This window comes from Nannobrachium achirus (genome assembly GCF_963921795.1).
Source record: "Nannobrachium achirus genome assembly, chromosome: 4".
NCBI classification, from domain to species: Eukaryota; Metazoa; Chordata; class Actinopteri; order Myctophiformes; family Myctophidae; genus Nannobrachium; species Nannobrachium achirus.
In genome coordinates, this window is record NC_137813.1 from 71,316,923 (window position 1) to 71,328,212 (window position 11,290).

Below are 11,290 nucleotides of genomic sequence, written 5' to 3' on the forward strand. Positions count from 1 at the left end.
CTTGTAGATCAGTCATTTGCGCAGTGCGCACAGTTATGGCGTTGCTTATGTCATGAGACCAGTGCATGGACCAGTGTCAGCGCTGCGCTGCCTGTCACAGTCACAGAGCGAGCATCAGCGTGCGACGCGCTTACATGAATGGGACATTTACAATCTACAAGCACTCCTCTCGGCCGCGGAGGGGTCCGCGGGGGTCCGCCGCGGAGGGGTCCGTCGCGGGGGTCCGCCGCGGACCGTCCGCGGAGCTCAGCGGGACCACCGTGGACCACTGCGGACTGAGTTGCTGCTGTTAGCCACTAATAGCCAGTTAGCGTAGCCTCCACTGTCTGAGCCCAATAAGCCTCATGTCTGTTATAAAATGTAAAACTACTTACCGAAATAGACGGTTTTAGGGAGTTGAAAGCCTACTTTCCTTAGTGGGAACACCCAGAGCCCCTGCACCTCACGTCTAAAATAGCCTACACTTTTTAGGCAGAAAAGAAAATATGTAGCCTATTATTTAAGGATAATATAGGCAGGGGTCTTCAACAGAGCCGAGAGTTTTAAATGTAATACAAAATAAGCAATGTTTTGTTGGGTTATATATTATATGTCTTAATTATTACTGTAATTGATAAAATCCATTAACCCTTAAGTTCTGTTCAGATTCACTACACCTTCGTTCTGTTCGGGTCATTTTGACCCGGTGGATATTGGGTTAAAAAAAACAACACTAATATAAATTTTAACTTAACAAATCATCATGATACATTGACTTTGACTCAATACCAAACAATTCATATAATATATTTGGTAAATGTTTGCATTTCTGCTTTGCTATATCACATTAAACAATGAAAGAGCTAGGCGTTTTTACTGATTTAGCTGAAATCCATGTAAAAAAAACTACTTCATTTAATACTGGGCAATATTGCTCATGCTTATAGGAAGGCGGGGAGGGTTCGGAATGGGGCTTCGGAAGGGGGGTGTTAGAAGTGGGGGTGACTGTGTGTCTGTGTTTTGGCATAATACTGTGTATTTCTGTGCTTCCGGGTCAAAATGACCCGAACAGCACTTAAGGTTCAAAAAATATGAGGGGGGTGTAGCATGGGTGTAGTGCAAAAATATTTTTTTTACATGTTCATCTCAGAAGATTCTTTAAGGCCAGTGAGTTTCAGGTGGAAACATTTTTAACTTCTACCTTTTTTTTTCCAAATGAAAATGTAAAACGGGTCAAAATGACCCGAACAGCACTTAAGGGTTAAAAAAGTTTCTAACTGTTCCCAGGTCAAATATTGATGTGTGATTAAAATGTGATTAATTGAGATTAATTAATTACAAAGCCTGCAATTATAATTTCTTTAATCGCATCCCAGAGACTCTTATTGTTCCAATAAATTGGATTCAGTTCTAAAAGGAGCTGGCTAAACAGATTTTGCAGGTTAAAAAAAAAAGTTAATATATTACATATTACTCTTGATTCCAAGTAATAAGTAATATAATATTATTACTTTTTCCAAGGAGTAATAAGTAATAAGTAACGATTACTCTCCTAAGTAATATTGCCCAACACTGTTCACAACACAGAGATGATGGAATCCCGAAGGGTAACAAAATGCTTGTGATGTTCCAGCAGTTACAAGGTGGCCGTGGCAGACCTGATGGACCAGCATGTCATCCGATACGAGCTGGAGAAAGACCTGCTGCCTCTCATTCTGTCCAACTGCGGCCGTGAGACCATGACAGAGTACGACCTGCCCAAGATCCAGCATCTGATCCTCACCCGCTTCCTTCAGGGCAAACCTTTGATCACACGCATTGTGAGTTTTAGCAAGGAATGCTGATTTGGCTAATGATGCAATAAGTCAACTGAGAGAACATTTTTAAATCAATTTAAAGTGAGGTCATCTGTGAATACATTTTGCCAGTGAGTACAACACAAACATGAGAATCATAAAAAAATAAAAAATTGCCCTCAGTGATATATTAGTCTGGCCATGCCGCGCTAACCAAGAGCATACAGCAGTGTCTTGGTCAGTCGCTAGCATCTATCACCAGAGAAGATGTCAAGAAGGGGTACAGGGAGAATGAAGTGCTAGGGAGTCTGAAGAGGAGTCTTCAGATTAAGGTGGGAAATTGGCAGTGAGTCTGCAGTTCTGACTTTAATTCTTGTTTACATTGCTCCATAAACTTTGGTATGGCATGTGCTAAAAATACATTTGTCTTTTACCTATAATTAACAATGATTTTACACTGAGATAATATGTAGTCTATTTTAGATTTATCCTCTTGAAGAATTCCTTTTGTTGACTCACCACCATGTATACAGGACAGGTGTCAGCGCCATTGAATGAATGTGTTTACACAGATCTGTAGATCATTATTTCCTGAATCCCTCTGTGCTTTGTTACAGAGAGCTCCTACTGTGTTCATCAGACAAGAGAGGGACTATGAAAACGTCTTCAACGCCATTAATGGAAAGGTGCCTCAGGCAAGTTACACTATGTTTCCTCCTTTATTTTAACCTGACTGCGCCAGATGGTGGCAGCAGTGCGTATGCCTGCATAACGCTCTGCCTTTGCCATCTGAGACTGCTCGGGGAGAGTTGATAACACTCGTAAAGTCCCGGGCCGGACCAATCAGCGGCAGCTACGGGCAGGCTCTGAGCGGCTCTGAGCCAATAGAGTCTGATTGCAGACCACGTGGAAACCCAGGAGGCAGATTCTGGGTGTAACGTCATGCAGACAGGCCAATATGAGTGGTTGTAGTTGGCACTCCCAGACTGTGATAGACAGACGGCCCCATCCAATCACCTGCTAAAGAATTTGAAAAAATGGCCCGCCCATTACATCGGGTCTGCCCGAGCGATCCCAGATGTAAGGCAGAGCGTTATGCAGGCATACGCACTGCTGCCACCATCTGGCGCAGTCAGGTTACCCCCATTTCAAATATCATGTATATTTTCACGTTTCCATTGAATGAAATGTGGTTAATTATGTGGAATTTGGGGTTGTATAATATACTCACTGTCTGTTTCAAGTTGTTTCAAGAAACAGCATCCAGGTGTTTACTGTTGACACATGGATTTGCTGTTGTCCACAGGAGCCTCTGTCCTCTCAGACCAGGTGTGCTCTGTCCAGAGAGCTGGCGTCCTACGATGTGCTGTGTGACTCTCTGAAGGTTGCAGAGCTGCTCGTTGATTTCCTGTCCAAGACTGGTGGAGACACCACGATGCCCCTGGACCATTATCTCAGGGAACTGCTGAGGATGGAGGATCAGATTGACCCTCATGTCCTAAAGGTTAGTAGCTGAAGAGGTTTGTTCAACTCTCTGAACCCAAGAAGCATTAGTTTAATAATATTTCTTATGTTTCTTTCCAGAGGATCAGTGTTTTTTTTTTTACGTGAAGTGTAACCTCAAAACATTTCCATGTGTTTCAGTGGTCCTCTAGCTCTATTGAAAAGGTGATCTAAACATGAATGTAATACTATTGTACTGTGTGCTTCCACAGGCTCTGGGCAGGTGCCATCTGAATCACTGCATTTCTCTGTGGCAACTTCTATCCTCCTTGAAGTCTCAGATGATGCTGCACTTAAATAAGGTAATCCTAGCCTAGTAGTGTTTCTCATCCAGCTGGTTGGGAGTGGGTTTGTAAGGCATTCTCACAGGCATAAAGAACAACTAGATAGATATGTGTAGATAGATAGTGGTTGCAGTTGTAAGTAGTCCTGTGTGTGTTTTCTAAATGTTGTTATGGCATTGATGTAATGTAAAGTAAGTAAATAAGTAAAAAATAACAAGTTGCATTGGCTTCACACAGGCATGTAGACTCCTTAAAAAAAAGGTTTAGGAATTGCTTACACACAACCAGTGTGCGCTCCTATAGGCCTACACATATTGGTCTATAACTGCTTGCATCTCATTCTATCTCTAAAAAAGGAGCCATTCTTCGGTCACTCGGCTGAATACCGGAAGCCATTGGAAGAAGAACAGGAGAGGCAGCTGAAGGAGTTTGTGTCCAAGAGGAATGATGTGGGAACATGGCTGCTGGAGATGCATGAATTCATCCTGCTCAGACTGGGGAGACCACACGCCACCACCAACTACAACCCTACCTGGAGGTGAGCTGTCATTTCATGATTAAAACAAGGCTTTTGTCTAATAACGTTTCATGTGAATGTCAGACTTCTTGTGGCCAGTCTATCATGGCAATTGAATTCCTTTATGAAAATGTAAGTTCAACTTTATAAAATATGTAAAACTTTGCAGTGTGCTGATCGGTCCAAACAAACAAACAAACAAACAAACAAACAAATTTAAAAAATGGTAGTCCTACCCTTCTTTTTGTATCTATTCCCCCCCCCCCCCCGTAAAAGCCTGAATCCATGAGTCCATGATGAGTCTTGTGATCATTACATTATTACAATAACTTACATTTGGAACAACCGACAGTTTTGCAGTGCTTCATTAGACAAAAACTAAATACTGGACTGGTTATGGAGATGGACAGCTCAGTCACAACCAACAGCAGCTGTTTAAAACAGTACACACAATACAAGGCTGGGGTGAAAGAATGTCCCTGTACTTGCAGATTAAACCTAAGATAATAAAGCTGTTCAATGTTTTCAACTCACTGAACTATGTTTTTTTTAACTATGTATTGTATTTCCATAAAACGCATTCACTCACACTCTGCATTCTCTCCAGTGTTCAAGCAGCTGTGGAAGCTTACACATACATGGAGTGGAAGCAAGTGGAGGTGTCTTCTGACATTATAAACTGCTTCCCAGACTCCATCCTTCTGTCACAGGCTGTGGAAGCATGGAAATGTGCTGTTCGAGCCAAACAGGAGTGGATGAAGTAATGCTTCTGACGTTTCATGTTTCAGAAATTAACAGATTAGTGTCATTCTGTTAACATACCTTGAAATAAGTAAGCAGAAAGTTAAAAGATGTGTCCCTTATTGAACTGATCATTTTAAATCATTTTTATCTGATATTTTTCTAATCTAATGTTCTCCCCAGAATATGGAGGCTGAGGTTCAAGTGGTTCATATGATATATGCAAACTGTATGCAGTAACAGTTTATCTTTTTTCTGGGCATGCTTTATTTTTCTTGGTAATATGACTGTGTTGGGTGAGGAGAAAACAAAATGAGCTTGAACGCTCATGGAAAATAATAAATCAGAATTCAATCAATATGACATGAATATGTTTGTTATTCCTGTACTGCCAATGATCAACATGGAGGTTGAATGAGAAAAACCTTCTGGAATATAACTTCGGGAAGGAAAAAAAGAAACGTTTGCAGTCCAATGTTAATCACAATTCCATTATTACAGGGTTTGCATTGATCATTTGAAGATGACAAAAGATGTTCAGGGTGCTCGACGTTCAAAGTGCAAAGAAATGCTTCTATCAAATTGGGGATTAAAAGGGTTTATTTCTTTTGTTTAATAATGTGCCCTACACTGCTTTTAAAACAGCCGATTGTGCCTTTCAATAAAATGATTCAACTCATCAGTGCATGTGGAATTCTTTGAAGAATGTATGAAGTATGAAATGTAGTAGCCTATATTTCCTTAAGTGTGGACTGTGAACAAGTGAATTAACATCTCATTCTATAATTCACAAGAAAGACGCCACTTGGATTGGTCCTCTGGTCTGCTGAGCCTGGATTGGGTCTGTAGTGTAATCTACTGCTGTCATGGTGATGACTAGTATTTAGTAACACTTACCTGACACAACATTGTTCTGTAAATAAAAAAGAAAGAAAGTTGTACCATAAAGCTTTGCACCTTTAAAGTTATACCATGTAACTTGTTTTATAAAACAAATCTTAAAATTGTCCTAACTGTTAAATCGCTAAAGTTTTAGAACACCCACTCCGTTATTTTCAGCTTCTGAAGCCTTCTCTTTATATGTTTTCTATGAGCCGTGAGGGGGGTAGAATTTCGCGGCAAAATGACGTAATCTGCATCATCTGTATACGTTGTGTATACGTTGGCCAATCACATCGCAGATCATACACACATGATACACTACCGGCCAATTACAGTGCATCTTGCGTCTTTTCAGGAAATAGCTTGCTTCAACAGCTTTGTTTACGCTGGTCTAGAAGTCTAGCATGTAGCTCCCCAACCGCTGCTCGTAGAGGCACATGAGAGACCTCGATGGATGAGTCTCGGCGAGGCGAGGCGGACGCGGTGGTCTGAAGGCCCGGTCCACGGCGAAAAACGGCCGAAAAAAGCAGATGCGACCGCGGTTTGCTATACTGCTACAGACCACTAGTTGAGCAACTTACACAGTATAGCTTTAAGTTGCTATATAATGATGAGTATATTTTAGAGAGTTGCTGAGTGTAGTGCAAATGATTATTATTTATTTAAAAAGATTATTGTTAGAAAGGTCATTAAATCATCACTCATATCAACAACACAATTTTAACTAAATATCACATATTGCAGCTGTAATCTAGATGTATTCCATCTAATGTAGTAGCACTCACCTTTAGATGTGTGTCTACGCAGCAGGCCAGTAGAATCACAACCACAAGTCCTACAATCAGACCTACTGTGACAGGTCCAGTCACTGAAGGAGGATCTATGGATTTAAGTAGATTAGTATTAGATCAACTGGTTTGAACATGTAATATGACAAGCTGTTGTGTATGCCTGAAGAAAAGGTGATTCAACCACAGTTGTAAGCCTGGGAGTCCACTGGCATGTTAGTGTAGAGTCCTACAGAATATAGGAAATGAATATGTAGTATGTCCACACATTTCCCAAGGTGCTTACTGGGGGAAAAGTACGCCATTTACCATGAGAGGGAGTGAGTTGTTGGCTGATTTACCACTGTTTCAGACCCTCGAATGGTAAATTGCTTTTCTACCACTTCTACCAGTTAAATGAAAGAAAACACAGTTGTAACTTGCAATGTTATTTAGTTACAATCAACAGCAAAACAACAGTGTTGCAGTTGCCAACTCAAGGTTGTTGACTGATTTACCACTGTTTTAAGCCAATCAGAATCCAGTATTTGAACATGTGACCACAAAAAGTGGTAGAATGTGTGCTTCACTTCCTCTACACAGCTGATTCAAATCACTTAAAGGAGTAGTTCCCCCCCAAAATGACTTTTTTTTAAGTCATGCCATGGAGACTTGAGTTCAATAATATCTTTGTTTTGTATTTGTCACATTCCTAAGACAAATATGTGATTGTAGTAAATTTACCCCCATTGATTCTGGATGGGGACCCAAATACAAAGGCCTTAAATGGGGACCCAAAGCATTTGGGTCAGAAACAATGGGGGTAAATTTAGGTTCAAGGGTAAAGTACATTTTACCCCCATTGATTCTGACTCTGAGCTTCTGTCCAGGGCCTTGCATTTGTGTCCCCATCCAGAATCAATGGGGGTAAATGTACTATAATCATTTATTTTTTTGTCTTAGCCCATTCCCTGCGAACCCAAAATATGGCTGTGCGCTAAAACTGCCGGGAAATAGCTATAATTTATTAGTATTATATGTTACGATTACATTGATTTCAATCCTATTATGATGAACCACCACCCTAAGACCACTAGAGCGCGCCATCGTAACACTGAAACTTTAAAAGCATTCCCTGTTTAAAGGATGCATAAATGATGTCGCTCAATGGATTCACAATGGGAGACACGGCTATAGAATTTGTGCGTAAGGCGGAGTTAGGGAGGAGTTTCGCTCCAGATGACGTATTTCCCGTCGCCATCCTCGAGGGACGTCACTTATAATAATAATAAGTGCACTACAACGTTTACACAACCTACCCATGACGATCCTATTACTGTATGTATTGAGATAGATTGTTGTAGGCTACAACAGTTATCATCAAAATAAACCATATCAAAGTGTGCGGGACATTTCTCTCTCAAAATAACAACTTTTCTAGTGTTATTTCTTATCCTGGTAAACATCATGGGTCTGTCTGTCTGACAGACAGCGTTCCTTGTTCAGCCATGTCAGATATATTTTCTCTTTAAACAAAACTGTTTGCTCAATCTCATTGTAGGCTATATCCTAATATATTCAATAGATATATTTTTATGACAGATTTACTGGCCTCAACCTCCCGTGTAATATGTATTAGCCTAGACACTTCAGTCAACTCTGCCACTTTACGCAGATCATCTGAGAGAGAACATTGTGGTCAAGCAAGGATCACTTTGTATTGAGAGAGAGAGGTGCGCTTTCTCTAATTATCCAACAGAAGAGAGAGTGAGAGAAATGGTCAAGCCTATAATAAATAGAAATATAGCTGCAAGCAGCGATAAAGTGGCCAAGGCATAAATAGCAGGAAAGCAAAAAGGCATCAAGGGAAAGCAAAGAGGAAATCAAAGAAAAACTGGAAGCAGTGTTCTTCCGAACAGGTCTCCGGCAGGTCAGGTGTTTTTTTTTTGGCCTAGTGGTGACTATAATAGGCCAAAGTCAAAAGGGTACCACGTGTTCTTTGGCCTTTCACGGCAATCGGACGCTGCATGCGGGATTTGAGGCATTTTGTTCCAAAAATGGGTTTTGCAAAAATTGACCCGCTGGTGGCGCTATAACAGGCCAATGTGAGAAGGGTGGCATCTGTTCCTTGGCCTAGTGGGAATGTGCGTGCAAAATCTCACACAAATAGCAGGCTGCGTTTGAGACATTTTGTTCAAAAAGGAGCAATCCTGCAAACCTTGGAATTCAATGTTAGCCAATTAGATAGAATATGATATTGGACAAATCCGTCATGATTACATCACTGTAGAGATACTGTGTGCCCATTTGTGTGATTATCGGATAAAATCTGAAGGAGTAATATCGAAGAATGCGTTTTCGGCCTTCTGGTGGCGCTATAAATTACAGAGACTCTGCCGATTTTACACTAATCGGCATAGTTATTGGTGAAAGCACAAATTGACCTCTACACAACATGTATGCAAAAGACTATATGCAACAGACATAAAATAGTTCCAAAGAACTCCTCAAGGTTTTAACTCAATATCTTTATTTTCCAACTTTTTCATTAGTTGTCTTTGTTGAAGAGTTGGTCATCAGGTTGTAAACCTTCAAAACAGAGGGTTAACAACCTAGCCATTTTCAGGCATGTCTTTTAAATCACAATGTTTTCAAATAATTCAAGTAGTAAACGTCTTCAAATAAAGTTTTTAAACATTAAGTATTGTGAAGTCTGAACCCAAACCAGCACACGGAAACAGTTCTCAAGGTGAAAACGCAATAAGCGTTGTTTTATTCAATGGGGCGTTCCCCTAAAACATGAAATAAAGTTCTTCCCAAAACCGGGGCTTTTAACTCAAAATATGCTTCTTTCCAGAACTTAACAAACAGGGGTTACATTCGAAACATATGTTTCACAGTATGCTGTTGCTTCCATTAACACATGTCATTTCTCTTCCAAGACTCAGATGCAGCTCCTAATTTGCCTACAATGGGAACAGATAGAACCAACATTAGCAATGTGGCAAAATACAGAGCAAATGTGCGACAGAGGAGAACATAGTGGAGTTTTGCTTACTGCTCGATGGAAGAGTCCCTTCGAGAGCCAGCTACACAGTGAAGCAGAGCTCGGTGGTTAAGAGCAAAAACATTTGGATTGCCTGACTCGGAGAAGCTGTGTTGCGGCCAGGTGCTGACAAATCAAACTGATTGCAACAAGCAGCCATCTTAGCTGCTGCATTCTGGGAAATGTAGTTTTTCTGAAAACCAAGCAAAGCCATCAGTTAGATTCAGTTCACATGCAAAAACAGGGCCTGGATAAAAAAATTAAAAAAAATCAACTAATCAGCCGATCTACAAGGTTAAAACAAAATAAAGTCAACAGATCTGCTGATTTGGAGGTTGTGATTTGCCATCCAATTTGCGTGATTTTAGGCCAAAATCTGTAGGAGCAGTGTTGTAAAATGTGTTTTGCAAAAATCTGTCTGATGGTGGCGCTAGAGAGGGGCATGTGTGAAATCAGGGACGGAGGTTGTGATTTGACAATCAATTTGCGTGATTTTAGGCCAAAATCTGTAGGAGCAGTGTTCGCAAACGTTTTGCAAGAATCGGCCTCATGGTGGCGCTGGAGGGCCATGTGAGAAATCAGGCAGCCAAGGAGTGTGTGCAAAGTTTGGCATGGATAGGGGCAATGGTAACGGAGATATGAATAGGGCAAAAGTATGATGTCACACGGACAGAGTGACAGCCGGTGGAGGTTTCGATAGTAACTGCGACCTAACAGTCGCAATAATACTTACATCTCTTTAGTTAAATGCTTACATTGAAGAAAGAGATGAGGCCACACCCCAAACAATAGTGGACACAGGCAATAATCCACAACTGCACACTCCTGACAATATAAAACACATTCTCACTGTAAACGATAGAACCAAAATAACACAGTAAAACGGTAAAAGAGACCATACAAAATACAAGCAAACAGTCTTACCGGTTAACAGAGCAGCACACACTCAACTCAGCAGTGTTTTGTTCAAACTGTTCAGATGGATTCAATCGGCTGACGCCCAACAAGCAACCATCTTAGCTGCTGCATTCTGGGAAATGTAGTTTTTCTGAAAACCAAACAATTAAGATTCAGTTCACAGGCAAAAAAACAAAAAAAAATCAACTAATCAGCCGATCTACAAGCTTAAAACTAAATAAAGTCGACAAATCTGCTTATCTACAAGCAATAATTACATTACCGAAATGAATCTTTTTACATTCCAATCCCAAAACCAGAAACAAACATTTCCGAGCCACATGTTCACTTACCAATTATCTTAGTCACGCAGCCTCAGTGTCAATATCAGAGTTGGTCAGGTGGATCTAAAAGCAATATAGTGTGGGTTAAATATAAATGGAGCAATGCTGTTAGAAATTGGAATAGTCTTGAAATGAAATGTGTACAAACCTGCAGCAGCTCCAATGAGGTTACTGAACAAACTGAAAAAAGACTGGCTTTATACAGGGTGTGGTGATTACGAATGCTCTGCAGCTGTGACTCAGGGACCGTGGTCAAAACATTGCATGTGAAAAATAAGAATATATTCCATTTGAAAAATAAAATAAAATGACTGTAATTCCCGCTGAACCGTGGGTTACAAGTGCACAAGTGCACAGTGCACTAACCTACATTATTGCAAAGTGTGATTTAAATGTGACTTTGAATGTATGTTTTAGAGGCAGAAGAATAACGCACGCACGCACGCACGCACGCACGCACACACACACACACACACACACACACACACACACACACACACACACACACACACACACACACACACACACACACAC

At 40.7% G+C, this 11,290-nt stretch overlaps 1 protein-coding gene across 1 annotated transcript in view; it reads left to right on the forward strand.

Annotated features, from left to right (window-relative positions):
• Window positions 1-5,472, forward strand: part of LOC308284468 (E3 ubiquitin-protein ligase rnf213-alpha-like) — a 90,667-nt gene extending 85,195 nt beyond the window's left edge. The window contains exons 68-73 of the mRNA XM_080725082.1: window positions 1,613-1,799; window positions 2,393-2,470; window positions 3,082-3,279; window positions 3,491-3,580; window positions 3,919-4,100; window positions 4,687-5,472. Coding sequence (XP_080581208.1) covers window positions 1,613-1,799; window positions 2,393-2,470; window positions 3,082-3,279; window positions 3,491-3,580; window positions 3,919-4,100; window positions 4,687-4,843 — 892 coding nt within the window. The 3' untranslated portion in view covers window positions 4,844-5,472. The remainder of the gene's footprint in view (window positions 1-1,612; window positions 1,800-2,392; window positions 2,471-3,081; window positions 3,280-3,490; window positions 3,581-3,918; window positions 4,101-4,686) is intronic.
• The last annotated feature ends 5,818 nt before the right edge of the window (window positions 5,473-11,290 follow it).